The following is a 16449-nucleotide window of genomic DNA, read 5'->3' on the forward strand; positions in this document are numbered from 1 at the left end:
AATTGCTAACAAACTTGTTAGTGAACATTTGCTATTCTAGCTGACACCTTTAACACAAAGAGGCCTCATCTCTGACACATTTGATTGCACCAAAAGTTGAGTCGTGGCTTGTATCACTTCAGTGTATTCTCTAACCAACAGCGCCTAAAAACAATGACTTCCTATTGGATAAAAATGTACCGTTGTTCCATAGGGTCGTATTCTGGAGTAAAAGTGTTTAAAATCAAATTCCAATAGAGAACTTTCTGGTGAAAACCTGATAACTTTGTGCATAGCTGCATCCCTGTCATGAGGACACGGTGGAGCATGTCCCAATGCTAGGGATGACCTCTAGTGGCCATTACAATAACTACAGGATTTGTCAGAAATGGATTTCAAATAACTTTCACTAAGAAGTAGTTTCAAAGTCAACCTCAGACAATTTCTTTTTTAAATCAATTCAGTTTTATTTTGAAGTCTTACAGACCAGCTTTGATTATGAAAAACCTCTGCCATCATCAGAATGTTAGACATGGCTGTGAACCCATAGAGAGAACATTCCTTGGGTCAAGCATGAATACATAGCTAAAGATACAGGCTGTGGCTGCAAGTATCCTAAAACTAAACTTAGGACATTAGTCTTAGCTTTGGCTGAAGAACCAAGAGCACCTGATCAGTAAGTGTAATTAACTGGCACTGCCATTGATACTGTTGCATTCCATGCATCCGGTCCAGCCTTTAACAGCCCATCAAAGGAGTCTGCAACGCCAGACTCAAATTAACTTCTTACATTCTTGTCTTTAATGCACTCTTGTCAGAGATCACAGACAAGAGAACATGCTGTAGAGGGAAGAAAAACACAACATGCACAGTCCCATTTTTACTCCATGGACTAAAGCTTTTAAAATGACAAGACAAAAGTTTCTACACAAACTTCTTTATTTTAAGCATTCTCCTCCTTCTGAGGCTTGTAGTAAATTCTTCCTCCTCTCCAGACACACATGTAATAGGCCATGCTCAGAGATCCCACTATAGACACCAACAGGACAACCACTACCAGGCTAATTTTCCACACTGCTGATTCTCCTTCATCCAAAGAATCTCCATCTGAATCTGACAGCAATGAGAAGGAAAAATAAAATTAAAAAAAAGCTCAGTGAATGTTTACTTTGGACAGTTTTAACAAAGAGACTAAATGCACTGTTACCAGCCCACCTTGTTCCTTTCTACCATATGGCTCCATAGCATATGGCTCCGGAGTAGTTAGCAAGTTCTGGTCCTCTGCTGTCACAAGTTCAACAACCTCTGGGCTCTGAGGCCATATCCTTTCCTCTACTGCCACAGGTTGTCCATCAGTATATTCATACTGTGGAATCTCATCAGTGAAAATCCACTGGCCTTCAATGTATCGAGGAATGCCTGTAAACGTTAGAACGTCAGCAGTGTGGTAGTAGAACGGGTGCTGTATTTTCAACAGGTGCCTTTAGAAATAAAATGCAACCAAATTGACACCAACAGAAGATAAACATTACAATTTCCTTCTTACCCGGCTGAGCTGTTGATAAGGACAAGAGGGCCAGTAACACAAGATTTAGAACAAACATGACTGTGCTATGCCGGTGTGAGATTCCTTAGCTCTTTATGTGGGCTTTTCATCTATGGGATTGGCTTCAGCTGTGTGTCACTGACTCAATCAAGGTAAATTACTGCAACTAGGCTCTCAAATCGCCTGGTCTGATGTGAGTTTGTGTGCTTCCATTTCATTGGTTGAACCTATCCCTTGAATTACACCTCTTTCATCTGACAGGAGGTTACTCAGGAAGTGGAAACTGCCTGCACACAAAGCAAGTTGTTGTTCTGCCACTTGAAACCACACTATAGAAAGGTGTTCTTATAGGAAGGCCTCAAAGCAGACTGTGTTTAGATAATGCTTCAATATTTTTCAATAAACTGAGCTGTCAATCTCTAAATCCAAAAGCTGCAATGTGGGTTTTCCTTACTTGTCAATGTTTATTTTGTAGATGATGATACAAGAATACAAGAAAAAAGATCCATACCCAACATCAAAAATTAGCACCATCTACTAGCCAAATGCTGGTAGAATAGTGGCTGGTAGATTTGCTGCATTCAGCCAAAAAGCAATGGTAATCTACTGAGTGGCTGGTAAAATTGGAACATTCACTAGCCATTTGGCTGATGAATGGAAGAAGTACATTTTGGACCCATCCCTTTACACAAGGTGAAAGTGAATGAAAACATCCCACACCGCACACACTGGAGCCTTGAGCACATGTTTTTGAATCTTTTGAAATGACAACAAAAAACATTGTGCACTCTGACCTGATCTGGTTTAATTAAATAATATTGAACAGATTGTATCCGCAAGTAAAAACATATTTGGTGCACCCCAAGTTTTAACAATTGTGTTTCTTTCAGCATAACTCTCCATGACAAAGGATGAATATGGATCGACACACACACATTAAACTAAAGTTATTGCTAAAACGGTACATTGTAAATATGTGTTGGCAGAAAAAAATGGCAATGATAACCATTACCAATACAGCATGTTCCTCTGTATAATTTCAAGCTACATTTTATATCAGATTTCCCTTCTTATTTCACAACAGCGGGAAAACAATCCCTGTCATTTGCAAATATAATATATGTACACATTCCAGAGTTTCCCTTGCATAGTTCAGCATGAGATACAGTATATTGACTCTGTATTGTATGAGGTACAATCCCAGCGAAAATATGACGTAATTATATAAGTACAGTATATGACTTGGCTCCTTAAAGAAATGCATAAGAAATTATACAGATGTACAGTATCTGTAAAAGAACCCGTTTCTGCATAGGTATGACACTGACCTCCACAAGTATATGAGAAGTTCAACACTAAATTCAATTCACATGTACTAGATGGGAATCTCCTGATGGGAATTCCGTTTAAATTGTACAGTCATAACTAAAAGCTTGTTTGGAGGAGTATAATAATTCAGAACAGTTTTAAATGAGCTATGTCTTTTCAGAAGAAGTTACAGTATTGTATCTTCAGAATACAGATTAGATATTGGTGAGAAATAATTCAAATACTTGAAATTCTATTTGATGGTACAAGTATTCCCACTTTAAAAGACCATTATACCATTTAGAATAATATAGATGGTAACCGTGGTCCCGGTGGAAACTTTAACTCACATGACCAACAGCAAAGTAATATGAAACAATGAAAAAGTCCATTGGAGGACTATTTAAAGTGCCGGTAACCTTTGTTTTCAGAAAAAGAAAAAAAAAAGAGTCAAAGACTAACTTTAAGTAAGTAATGAATAAGAAAGACATTATGGCAAACTGGCTTTTTTGGCTTGTAATAACAGTACCACTATGGCAAATAAACACAGTAAGTGTGGATTTGTATTTAATCTCCTTTACATCTGGACATGAGGTAAGCTCAAGAAGCAGGATTTCACTGAGTATTCATACATATATCCTACCGTTACATTCCTGTTTTAGAACATGTTGGTGTCACTATCCAGATTGCCCTAAGAGGTTGAAATTAAGGATCCCCAAGGGGATATTTCATGAAGCAAGAACATCTTAACTTACTTATATAAATGTTATAATTATAAAATAAATGTTTTGTTTATATATTTGAATAACTGTGGTGTCTGCCCCATGAAATTTTTCTTCACAACAGTGCTTCACAGTGGTGGATGACCAGCGCATGTCGGCGTAGACTGGACTGGTCTCTACCCAGGAGGGAACCTTTTGGTCGGTACGGTGCATTCTTATTTGTGCTTCTCTTCCTCATTGTAGACCTTCCGAAGGCTTGAGTCAAGAAAGTAATCCACTGACCTAGAGGGCACAGAAAGTGGAAACATTGTGGACACAAATACGGCATTTCTGAATCCATTTCATAAAGAACAAGAGCAACTTTAGAAATACATTTTTAATTGTGTGTATCTCATGTGTTACTACTATGTTGCCTTTCTTTGTGGCACTATAACTTAGTCACATTGATCTCATTGTCACTGGTGGTAAGATCAGCGCCCTGAGGGTAAGTATTATAAACTTATTTTTTGTTTTTGTTTGTTGTTTTGAAGGTGTTTCAAGCCATTAAAATAAAACTCAAGTTTTTGCATTATTTGAAATATGATGGAAACACATATTGTGATAAAATACCTCTAAATAAAGGAATATTGTGGATTAAAGCTGTAGTGCAGAACTTTTGTCTCCCCTCTCTGGCAGCGTGAGTAATTACACAAACACTGTTGACGCGATTAAGAAAAGCAGTGGGTTTCATAATAACGCGGGTCGCTGCGGCCTCTCACCCCTCCCTGCTTGTCAAAGTTTTGGGTAATACAGATAGACTTTAAAGGATCCGTCTTTTTCTTATCATCAACCCATTCCATTAAAACAAACACAATGTATCCAGTTCACTACCTCAAGTCTGGGGCACTCCACCCCATTTGTTCCTACGTAAGATTTAAAAACATCTCAAAAATATATCCTCAGTCCTTTCCTAAAACAACTGAGCACTGTAGTTTTTAGCAAACATGACTCAACCAACAGCAAATACTGGGGACTATTTGCAGTGGCGGATTAATACACATTTGGTGCTCTACTCGGCATTTCCAGCAGCGGGATGATGTGAGTGGCCTAAACTTTGAAATCAAATATTTCATCATCATTTCACAATGATCAATTTACATAATCCACAAAGTAACAAGTAATCCAGTAAAGTAACAAGTACATGTGTATACCTGTCTATAGGAGAAATAATGAAGGGGATCGTGGAGAGGCCTATCGCTGTAGTGGTCCACTTGCGGACGGGCAGGGGCCACTTGGTGGTTCTGCCCAGCAGGTGCAGTGACGCAGCACATACACGGTTAATGGTGAAGCCCGGGATGATCACAGAGGCGAGGGCCTGCCACACAAACGTGTCCACCACTGCCACCGCTACTCGGGTTGTCTTCCCTGGGTTGTCCCCGTGGACCTTGAGGGCCAGATTCAGGATCAGCAAATGAGTGTAGTCACAGCTTAGGCATTATATGTGGATATTTGTAATATCTTTGCATCTCGAGACCCCTTAGAATAATCTTGTAGTCTCTTGACTCTGATCAGGTTGGGATTCAGTGATCTAAAATCATGTTGACATCATATTTGTTTTTTTACTACTTTCTAATAACATAGTTTTATTGACTTTTGACCAATATGATGATATACAAATGGATACATCTTACCAGAGCTGCTTTCTTCCCTTTGTCCACAGCATCCGCAGTAACATACATAGTGGCCACAGCATAGCTGCCCCATACCAAACTCACTGGTACCAGAGCACGAAAAGCCTCCCCGACTTCATTGGCATAACCTGTAGGCGTGTACAGATGCCGATAAGTTATAAACTGTTTAGTCTACTCTAAATGCATCATAACCATAGCTTATTTTAGTCCTATACATTTGTTAAAAGATAACTGAAGTTTAATGTCATTCTGAACAACATTCTGTTGAGTTCCAACAGTCCACCGAAATCCCTGTCCTGATCTTACCTTAAAAGGGGAAGTGTTTTTTTAGCTTAATAGTCTCGCTCCCCCCTAGCGCCTGTGAGGTAAAAATAAAAAAAATTTGCAACAAGTATCAGGAAGTATCGGGTGATAGCAGGTCCCGCAATGTAACGAATTGCTTCACGGCAATACACACCATCGTCATGGCTGAAAGCATTGTTGAAAGAAAAGAGAAAGAGGAAACAGCAGACTGACAGTAGAGTTAGACACAAGTAAACATAGAAGCTGCCAAACATCTATCTCAAAGCTGTAGGGGGAGCTCTATAGGGAAACCTGCAATCAAAAAGTGAGAAAACAGCAGAGAAAAGTCCAAAAACTGCACACTTTGCAGTTGCACAGCGCTTGTCACTCCCCAAAGCAAGTCGAGTGCAGATTTGAGTTGTGCATGCATCACTTTGCGACAAATAGCCTACGAGATGCTAACAAGAGACTTCTGTAACAGTAAAAATGGACCTTCTTAATGAAGTTTGTTCACTGCTGGCTAAAAACTTAGCAATAAAACACAACAAAGGTTGTCAGTTGAATGGCATTTGGAGCTAACGTTAGCAATCAAACAATCACAGATAGCTTAAACATTTCTGAAATGATTTCTCTCTTCTTTTACTGGTTTTAATGAGAAGTTTACTATATCATGGATTTCGCAAAATTTAATGTGACGTGTTATGCCGTAAACCATGTAAAACTGAGCATGTGCGACTCAAACTGCACTCAACTTACTCTGGGCAGTGACAGCGCTAAAGCCCATCTACAGAAAGCCTGTTCACTCCCTTTTTAGCCCCACTGTTCCACTTGTTTCCTTCATGAATTTTATTGAAATTTAGCCTTAAAATAGTGAATCATGCTTCCTCAGCTTCAAGAAGAGAAATGACAGCAGTTTGCACTGAGCAATACCTGGCCTAATGATGACAGCAAAGAAACTACTGAATCCGGAGCTCCCGTGCACCTGTGAGAAAGGCTAGGCAATATATCAATATTATATCAATATTGATACGAGGCTAGATATCGTCTCAAATTTGGGATATCGTAATATCCTGATATTACACAAGTGTTGTCTTTTCCTGGTATTAAAGGCTGCATTACAGTAGAGTGACGTATTTTTTTGAACACACCAGACTGTTCTAGCTGTTCTATTATTTGCCTTTACCCACACAGTAGTTATATCAACATACCTGATCAATATTTATCAAAAATGTCATTGTGCACATATTTTCTGAAATCAACTCCACCTGTGAGCACAAGGTGATACGAGCTGTAGTGGTATAATACAACATGATAACAAGGAGAGTTCAGATAAGATTAGGTTGATTAATAATAAAATGTGACATGCCCTGGCAAAATAAGCTGGAGTTCAATTCTGACCCGCAAGCAAACGCTAAAAGAGCTTATAGGCCCATGGGGCTGGCGGGAAAACTCATACATCATTATGTCAGGGTGTTGTAAATGTCTGTGCCTGTGAATATGTGATCTAGCCCAAACCAGAAGAACTAGTATGAATATTTAAAAATGACAAAAGAAGAAATGCTATATGAAATATGACCAAGCACGGCTCATATTTAGATCAAATTACCATTGGAAATCTCATTTAAATGGTTAAATTTCTGTTTTCAACCACGTCAATAGAGATATTTAACTGCACAGGCAGGAATAAAGATATTTGCGAATAGATTGTGATTTTTGGAAGGGGATTAATAGATTATCATGCAATATTATGACCACTGCTGGTCCATGTAAACTGTGGAAGAGCAGAAGATTAATGGCATGTTCCCCAGGAGAACTGCTACCGTATGAATGCCCTTTACAGTAACGTTACATGCCCTTCTCAACAACTAGCTCAATGGGTCATAGTGTGTCCTGTTAGTAACGACCATAGGGTGAGAACAGCAAGCTGTACCTGCCACATATCAGCTGCAGTCTATTCATGCTAACGGGCGTTTCTTTGTGGTTGTCTCAACTTGCCAAACAACTAACGTCGACGTTCCCTTTATTGAGAAAGACCTGAGTTACAGACACAACTCTAGCTAAAGATTTAGCTAGCAGTAAACGTTTAATACGTTTTAGAAACAAAGCACGAACAACGATATTGTCGTCCAGTATTGGACGTCCGTTGCGTCCTGTGGTAACAATATTACCTTTTACTATAAAAAGAATTTTAACAGAGTGCTTAGCTAGCTATGCTAACTTTTAGCTAGCTAGCATGCAGCTCCAGGGTCATGACTGTTCCATGTGTTACTGTCCGTCTGTTTAAAGAAAACAGTGCCGCTACAAATTATACAGATACGAAATACGTACCTAGGAAGCGGACCCATGTATCGCGATAAATGTCGACTGTTTTGCTTGTTTTTTCTTCAACTTGATCCATGACTTCTTTCCTTTATTACATCCCCTAGTGTTGTAACGTTACTACATAAACTCGGTGAGAGCTGTGAGAAAGCCAACACAGTGCAGAGACAGGGAAGTGGGCGTGATCTCTACTCACTACAGCAGCATCCGAGTGGCTGCCCGAGTCCCAAACTGCTGCTCAACACACCACAGGGACAATGCCAGTAAACTACAACTTTCTTTTCCATTTGAATATTCACAGACAGGGGTGGACAGTAACTACATTTACTTTAGTAATGTAGGTACCTTTACTTGAGCATTTAAATTATATACTACTACTTAATGTATACCTGCTCACTACATTCATCTGACAGCATATAGGCCTACTTGTTATTTAATAGATTAAGATTTTACAAACTATACATATGATCAATGTATGATACAATACTGTTAGATTAAACAATCCAACAGTATAGCTATAACTGTAGTTAAAATGTGCTCCACTTCAACAGCTGTTAGAATACTGCTTAGGTTAAAGCATCAGTAATAGAATATTATAATATTATGTAATATAATATAACTTTCTGAAAGGGACAATTCTGCTGTATAAGTAGGCCTGTTTTTTCTTTAATACTTTAGGTAAGTTTATGACAAATTCTAAAATCTATTACTAAATCAAGTAGGCCTAAAACAAAACATGTTCCTATCTTGGAAATTCCTTTTTTTGTATAATTTGTGACTTTAGCTCTGTGTGGATACATTATTCCATTAACAAACTATTCTTGGTATAGCACTCTAATGCTGCATATTCCTTTATAGTTTTTAATCAGTATTACACAGACAAACTGAAAAACTGAAAACCTGGGACAAGCTTAGTGTTCCAGCGGCATGAGTACTGGGTGGTTCTTGGTGAGTAGTTACTTAAAAAATACAATACATGCGTAATGCAAAGAGTGCGGAAAGGTCAATATGGGTCAATATGCACCCACAGTTCAGTTTTGCCCGGGGATTCTGCATATATGTGTCCCTGGTGTAGTAGTCATTATAGTAACAAGCAAATAGCCCTCAGCAAAGACAGCTCACAGAAAAGGCCTAGATAAAAGAGGTAAAAAACGATGTAGGTCTAGTATAAATAAAGCCATGGTGACAATGTCACAGCAAACTTACTGTTATTTTAAAAAACAGAAGACAATTGCCTTTCATTTCTATGATAGGACAGCACTTAAAAGTAGATACAGTAGCCTTATAATAATGTATAGGCCTACTTTCTTATACTTTATTATAGACCATGAGCATTTCCCAAAGAAATACCCGAATTACTAATAGGATTAGATTTCTTAAGATGTCCTATTACAGCTTTTTACAGCTCTGCTACAGCTGCACACTTTCCAATTTAATACATTCATTGATTAATTTTCACTATTTACAGTGTCTAAAACGATCGTATAGTGCATCCAATAAGAAGCATGCACTTTGATTGACAATTAAACGAACCAATGGCGATGAGCCATGTGACACAGCGAAGCTATGGGAAGGAAGCTGGCGATTTAACAGGATGAGTTTTGACCTACGATGGCTGCCGCCAGCAGGAGCCATTATTACAGGGAGCCCAGACCACCATTCAGACGGAAAATAATGCCTTTTGAATCATACTGGACTTTCGCTTTTCTAATTTTGACTGCAAGCAAGTGTTTGGCAGACGACGATCATGAAATGGAAGAGTTTTTGAAGCGAGAGTATTCCCTTTCCAAGCCATACCAAGGTACCGCTATCTTACCCCGTTATAACGTTACACCCCGTAAACTGTTCCAGTGGTGCTGATGCGCACACACACACACACACACACACACACACACACACACACACACACACACACACACACACACACACACACAAACACTGAGGGACAGATGTTTCCAGAATAATGCATCTATTTAGCGATCAAATTAGGCTACATCTGCTTTAGCTTTGTACTGATATAATGTCTTGATTTGATTTGTCTTACAACGCTTTCATTCTTCAGATGAATCTTGCTGCTCTAACATTAAGCCTTTTAGACAAATACCTTCCATTGGGATCCATTAAAGGCCCGTGTGTGCTTGTCTACCCGTTCTTGTGTTGTTTTGTTAAGTAACAAAGCGGAGGCTCAATGAGCTCTATTGCACTCTGTCATCTGTTTTTCATGCTGATGGGGCTTTTTGTGTGCTCAGGTGTGGGATCCTTAGGCTCCTCGCATTGGGAGCTGATGGGGGATGCCATGGTAACCACCGAGCAGGTACGCCTCACACCTGACATGCAGAGCCGGCAGGGGGCAGTGTGGAGCCGCCTTGTGAGTACACACAAATACTGGTAAACTGTATTACTGTTTCGTGATTTTCAGTGTTGTATAATTAAAAGGGTTTAGCAAATATATTCACTGCCAGGAAACACATGATGAGGGGCCCTCAGGTGGAAGTTAAACATTCTTGTAGGATACACACTCAGCTGTTAGTTTATTAGGTTCACCAAGCTTAAACTAATGCAGTGTAATAAAACAGCCCTGCATTAAAATCTACCCTCATGAAGACCTAGCCAATAGGTAATCGTGTTAATGATTGCAAGTAGGTATTTACGGTATTATTTGTGGTTTATGTTTATGTTTTGTTATTAAATTACAACTGGCTAGCCAGTAAAGCAGAGATAGTTAATTATGGGTTTGGGATGTTTCAGCCAATGGTTTTTGCTTCCAGGCAGTGTGTGATCTGCTGAGCATGACCTGAATACTGACTCAACGAAAGACCTGAATGTTTATTTGGCGACTGAGGGCCAAAGGGCTCCTCTTGTCTTGATGTCAACCCAACAAGTCATCTCTCTAGCACTCAACAGTGCAACAACAACAACAAAAATATTAAAAGTGAAACCAGACTTCAGTATTACACTAATTACGTTTTGGTCACAAGGTATGTAAAGGTGTTAGGTCTAACCAAAGACCTTTCCAAAATTTGAGAATCTGAATCTTGCCCTCTCATATGTTGCCTAGTTGTTGAGAAAACATTATGTATTTCAGTGGCTTTATTTAATTTGTGTGTGTGTGTGTGTTTAGCCTTGCCATCTGACAGATTGGGAGATGCAGGTGCACTTTAAGATTCACGGGCAAGGGAAGAAGAACCTGAATGGTGATGGGCTAGCCATATGGTACACTAAGGAACGTGCACAAAAAGGTAAGTGCTGTGGGACATTTCTTTTACCAAACCTTACTATTTATCTAATAAAAAAAGTAATTTTGATAAATTCTCAATATATAAGATATATTGTCTTATGTTACAGGTCCTGTATTTGGAAATATGGACAACTTCACCGGCTTGGGTGTGTTTGTGGACACATATCCTAATGAGGAGAAACACCTAGAGGTATGCTGGAGTAGCACTGCTTAGATCTCAAGTGTTGAGGGAAAGTACAGTAGGGTTGAGGGTTTGCCATGGTCAAGGTCTCTTGCAAATTTGTGTAAAATGGCTGTCTTTGTGTTCTTTTGTGCAAACATTTGGAGTCAGGCACAGAAGAAAAGATATACTCCTCGCACGCAGGTAACCAGCTTTTGGAACATTTGATTTGATTCATTGGTCCTTAATGCTTCTCTGACTGCAAACATTCCCTTGTTTTCATAACAGTACTGTGACATGTTCTTAATCAGATTAATATGAAGGAATACAAGGAATAAAGCATGCAACTAAATATGACAAGTGAATATATGTCAATGTAAGTTTGTAAAAAAGAGTTTTTAAAATTTGAAATAATGAACAGCATAGATTTCTTTTATGCTGTCTCTTACAAAAGGCCTACATGACCTAAATGCAAAAGTATCATTGCTACATCAGCGTATGATGAGGGTTTAATTAAAATCAAGACACTTTCTTCATCTCTCTCATTTCCCCCTGTGACCACAAGAGAATTTTCCCCTTCGTCCTGGCCATGGTTGGGAACGGCAGCATCAGCTATGACCACGAGCGGGATGGTCGGCCAACAGAGCTGGGCGGCTGCAACGCAATGGTGCGCAACCTCAAACACGACACCTTCCTCTTCATCCGATACGTCCGCCGCAGGCTCACGGTGAGAGACTCTGTCTTCAATTATCTACAGTAATAACACTGCTTAGCACACGCAGACACATCCTTATGTCCCCATCCGTCCAACCGGTTATTAGCATGCACAAGGTAGACTGAGTTTGACCCACTATTACTTATTTATAAAGTGTAGGTTGGCTGAGAAAACGCCCTGTTTAAGGTTACACTGGGAAAAAGAATAATGTATACAGACACAAACAGAACACACTTCCATTATGCTCCATTTAAGCAGGTACAGGCATGTACCGGGCAATTATTGAGGATAGTCTGGCAGCTACACGGAGGACAAGACACGTTTTGATTTTCAACATGTTTCCAATGTTTTCAGCAAAGGCTTTGAAGATAGATACATACCAAAAGTTCTTACATTTCTTTGTCAGTCAGGAAAAAACAGCTGGCTTTGTCTTATATAATGCAGCATTATATCATGTAATAATTTCTAGGAAACTATGGGCTGAACTCTTCATTCTCCATTGTCCTCCAGGAAATTGATTCAGTGTCCAAGATTTAAGGGGATTCTCTGTTTTACTCACAAAGTCGTTCCGATAATTCAGTAAACCTGCTTTTGGAAACAGAACTGAGATGAATTAGATGGCCGGTTATTTACATTCATAACTCTCTAAAAGTCTCTGAATGAACTCTTGTTCCTCAGGTGATGATAGATATTGACGGGCAACATGAGTGGAGGGACTGCCTGGACATTCCCGGGGTGCGGCTTCCCAAAGGTTATTATTTTGGAGCCACAGCCATCACTGGAGACCTCTCAGGTAAACAGCTCCCCAAGTAATGGGGATTTAAAATCACTATTTTGCCTGCACTTCTTTCTCTCCTAGTTTCAAAGTCTATTTCATCTGATAAAAGACATATTGTTCTACTACTACTGCTTGGCTGTGTTTGCATCATTAAATAAGGAGGGACAAACAGAGTCTTGTAGAAGATACAGACATCACTCTGTTGTATTGATGCGTGCAGAGTACTGTAGCTTGTCATGCCGTGTTACTGTTGATGCGGAGAGATAAGATTAAAATTCAGTGAACTAATCCTTTGAGTAATCGGACTGTAGACTCAGGGCTAAGTACAGAATATAGAATGTAGCATCAGAGAGATTAAGGAGCTAGATTCCGCGGAAAAGGCTTTGCACTCTGCCTGAACTAAGGCAATGCTTTTATTTTTGCTCTGTTAGGAATATGCGGGGGAAAGTGTGAGGCCTTTTAACCACACATAATCACTTCTAATTGATTTGTTGTGTGTTTTTCTAAATGTAAGCCTATTTTCTGATTCTCAACTTATAGATAACCATGATATCATTTCCCTGAAACTCTACCAACTGACGGTGTTGCGGAGTCGAAAGGAAGAGGAAGAGGAGGAAGAAGAGGAGATAACCATACCCAGTGTGGATAACATTGAGCTACTGAGATGTAAGACACACACACACACACATTATAACAACGTCATTCTCTTCCTCTCTCCTATTCTGTCTTTTTGCTTCATGTCACTCTTTCCTCCATCTTTCCTCACCTTCACTGTTATTTTCTTCCGTCCTTCTCTCTTCCTGACTATTGTCCTCTGTTCCAGTGGGTCAGACTGAAGAAGGGATGAGTGGATTAGCTATTTTCTTCACCGTCTTCTTCTCCATGTTGGGCTGCATCTTCCTCATCGTTATCGGCCTAGTGGTCTACAGCCACTGGAGCGAGAGCCGACGCAAGCGCTTCTACTGAGAAAGACCAAAAAAACATGGTGGCGATTGTGATGACTACTGTGGACCCAACCGCACTGAGACGGTGAGCCACCAGTAGAGTGCAGCAGGTCGTTTTTATCCTGAGGACAACACTGTTTGAACAGAGGACGAAGTAGATACATCACCTGCTACAAAAAGCCATTGTCCAACTTTGCCATTGGTCGTCATGAAGCAGTAGGACTTTATTTTTGTCCTGCCTGACACACACCAACTCGGCCTTACCATCTTCGCGTCTGTACTTGTTACACAGCAGCGGACATGCATTATGACATCTAACGAGCAGCTACATTTTTATTTTCATTGTTCGCAGCAAAATGACAAATTCAAATTTCTTTTTACTATTTTTCAGTTTACTTATGTGATTTTATGCCTTTGTGAAACTGAAATATATAAGAATCTAATGTGTTCCCACTCTTTAGTGTGACTTGAAGCGCTAACCGTATAGCACTAAAAACCAATGATGCTGTGCTTACTCTAGGTCCTTGCTAACTAAAGATGCATCCAGACTTGCATTAGACAAATGTCTGAGGATACTATGTAGTATGCTGTATATTCTCATCATGTAGTTGTTGTGTGCATGACATGTGATGGATATTTTTTGAGGAATTGTCTCGGCAACCACTGTTGTTCGTTAACATGATGCTTTAACTTTTATGTAAAGCACATGCAGAAAACTGACTTGTCCCATTGATGCATGTGGCAAAGCAATTTTGCTCCCTTCACCAAATTTTATGAGTATATAAGGAAATGGATCAAAGTTTTTGTTGATCAGTTTAGAGCAAACTCTTCTAAATATATATTTAAGTACATACATTTACATATCTGAAATGGACTTTGCACTGAAGAGAATTTGAATGACTACTTATTTGTTGTAAATCATTTTTCTTTGCACACTGAACACTAAAATTACTTTGTTTGTTTCTTTTTTGTTATATGTAAAAACACCACCTCTGTGTTTCCGTCATACGGTATATGCTTTTGCAGCGAACTGAACATGCAGGTTGCCTCCTTTGGATGGAGGTGTTGGCCGGGCCCTCTCGACATCTGTACGTTCTGGAAATGGCTGCAGGCCTCATGTCAACATATTTTTTTATGTGGTACTTTGTTTTCAATTGTGCAACGAGTAGGGATTTCCTTATTTCCCTGTAACCACTTTAACAACCGCCCTACCTTATTTCTGTTGTGTGCCTCATAAATCCAATCAGTGATCCATAAATTACAGTTAGTAACTACTCTCGACTTCGTCCTGAACCATTTCTACTGCCTCCTTAAAGAGCAAACAAGACCTACATTGATATTGTTGATAACCTTTGTGAAGTGGGTGACATGCAGGTCAACAGCATACAGATAGTCTTTGTTTATGTGCTCCAGATAGAAAGTTAAAGAATAAACCGTGCATCGTAGAAACCTCATCAGACCGTTTCAGCTTTCAGTGTGTGTGGGAAACAACATCCTAATTTTAAGATGACATAACATCCCATCAATAATCCAGGCCAACTGTCTGAGGTGCTTCTCACGCAGCCATGCGATGAAGCTCCAGATCAATATCTTAGCTTTGTCACACATCTGGGCAGGGGCATGATTTTCACTTACAGGGCACAAGGTTAATTTCTCAAATGTTTCCGGCTTTACAAATGTTTTTTTTACAAGAAAACACCAGGATCCTGCAAAAGACTACTTGAGATTAAATGGAAGAAATGTTGGAGTCAAGAAATGGCAAGGGTCGGTCAGTTGAGTGCCAATCTTTGTTTTATTAAAAAAATAAAATACAAATGATGACCCAACGAGTACACAGCAGACTTCTTACTAATACCAAAAGCATTTTTATCTATCATTCAGTGCTTTATTCTTTTTAGACTTTAGTCATTTTGGCTTGTTTAAAGTTATTAAAAAAAAAAGTAGAAATAGTCTGTTGTGAGTTTGCAGATGCCTGCTTCTTTCTTAGACTAGGAGGTTTCTAAATTTTGAAAAACAGAAAATCCACATAGCTCAACCATGCACCTCCATCTGTGTGGTATTATCTATGGTTGAGAACAAAACAATGGACAGAAACAATGACACTGATGAGTTCAGAGCGTTCTGTATCTGTTCTGTATTATGTGTCCTGGACTAATGTAAGTCGACTGTGTTCCATGTCGAGGTCTTTCATATGTATAATATACAAAAGTTTTGATGGTGTTGTAAGAACTGAGGATTAAAAGGCAATAGGTCAATGAAAATTCATCATAATGGAAAAAGAAAAAAGCTGTTGATTTAACTGAGAGAAACCAACACGTTGAATTAGTGCAACAATAACGAGGGATGGAAAAGTGGCAAACAGATTAAAAGATATCAAACATGAATTAATCCAACAAAAACAATATATTCCATTTTTTCCTCCAGCTTAAACAACCTAATTATGTGGTTTATCCATAGGGCCGGAGTAGAAAGTGTTAGTGGCTAATTTTTTCAGGCAGGGAAAAAAAAACAGAATGGCTTTTTAACTCAAGCCCCTCAGCTGACACTGAAGCATACGTTCCCACCACATCATTGCAGTAACATTACGGGTTGCCATTTCTTTTTTTTACAGGTTTTCTTAAACAAACATGAACACACACCAAACAAAAGTAGATTACAGTACAGTACAGTGCCACAAGTTATATTGCTTGTACTGAGGCCAACATACAAATGACAAAGAAAGGGGTCGCAGCATATAACAGTAGGTTTATGTTCTTGCATAGCCTAGATGAGTTAAAGTATAATAGAC

The 16449-nt window shown here is 39.2% G+C and overlaps 2 protein-coding genes across 3 annotated transcripts; one reads left to right on the plus strand and one right to left on the minus strand.

Annotated features, from left to right (window-relative positions):
* Window positions 1-3369: 3369 nt before the first annotated feature.
* On the minus strand, window positions 3370-8047 carry mtfp1 (mitochondrial fission process 1). The gene is made up of 4 exons (XM_034896642.1): window positions 7836-8047; window positions 5226-5353; window positions 4746-4978; window positions 3370-3837 (listed from the first exon to the last, which is right to left on the minus strand). The coding sequence occupies exons 1-4, from the start codon at window positions 7903-7905 to the stop codon at window positions 3771-3773; spliced, it is 498 nt and encodes a 165-aa protein (XP_034752533.1). The 5' UTR covers window positions 7906-8047; the 3' UTR covers window positions 3370-3770.
* Window positions 8048-9405: 1358 nt separating this feature from the next.
* On the plus strand, window positions 9406-15671 carry lman2la (lectin, mannose-binding 2-like a). 2 transcript variants are annotated; one of them, XM_034895841.1, is made up of 9 exons: window positions 9406-9627; window positions 10076-10194; window positions 10948-11065; window positions 11172-11254; window positions 11396-11428; window positions 11790-11951; window positions 12618-12732; window positions 13258-13383; window positions 13541-15671. In XM_034895841.1, the coding sequence occupies exons 1-9, from the start codon at window positions 9438-9440 to the stop codon at window positions 13681-13683; spliced, it is 1089 nt and encodes a 362-aa protein (XP_034751732.1). In that variant the 5' UTR covers window positions 9406-9437; the 3' UTR covers window positions 13684-15671. The 2 variants fall into 2 exon arrangements, with proteins under 2 accessions (XP_034751732.1, XP_034751733.1); XM_034895842.1 differs by lacking the exon at window positions 11396-11428.
* The last annotated feature ends 778 nt before the right edge of the window (window positions 15672-16449 follow it).

The sequence above is a fragment of the Etheostoma cragini genome, chromosome 16 (assembly GCF_013103735.1).
Source record: "Etheostoma cragini isolate CJK2018 chromosome 16, CSU_Ecrag_1.0, whole genome shotgun sequence".
NCBI classification, from domain to species: Eukaryota; Metazoa; Chordata; class Actinopteri; order Perciformes; family Percidae; genus Etheostoma; species Etheostoma cragini.

Excerpts from the sequence above, each read along its gene's own strand:
- mtfp1 (XM_034896642.1), bottom strand. The coding sequence starts at position 7,905 with ATGGATCAAGTTGAAGAAAAAACAAGCAAAACAGTCGACATTTATCGC. Across the intron at positions 5,354-7,835 it reads TACATGGGTCCGCTTCCTAG|GTTATGCCAATGAAGTCGGG; the intron begins GTACGTATTTCG and ends ACACGCCTACAG. Across the intron at positions 3,838-4,745 it reads ATTATTTCTCCTATAGACAG|GTCAGTGGATTACTTTCTTG; the intron begins GTATACACATGT and ends TGTGCCCTCTAG.
- lman2la (XM_034895841.1), top strand. The coding sequence starts at position 9,438 with ATGGCTGCCGCCAGCAGGAGCCATTATTACAGGGAGCCCAGACCACCA. Across the intron at positions 11,255-11,395 it reads ATGAGGAGAAACACCTAGAG|GCACAGAAGAAAAGATATAC; the intron begins GTATGCTGGAGT and ends ATTTGGAGTCAG. Across the intron at positions 11,429-11,789 it reads GATATACTCCTCGCACGCAG|AGAATTTTCCCCTTCGTCCT; the intron begins GTAACCAGCTTT and ends TGTGACCACAAG.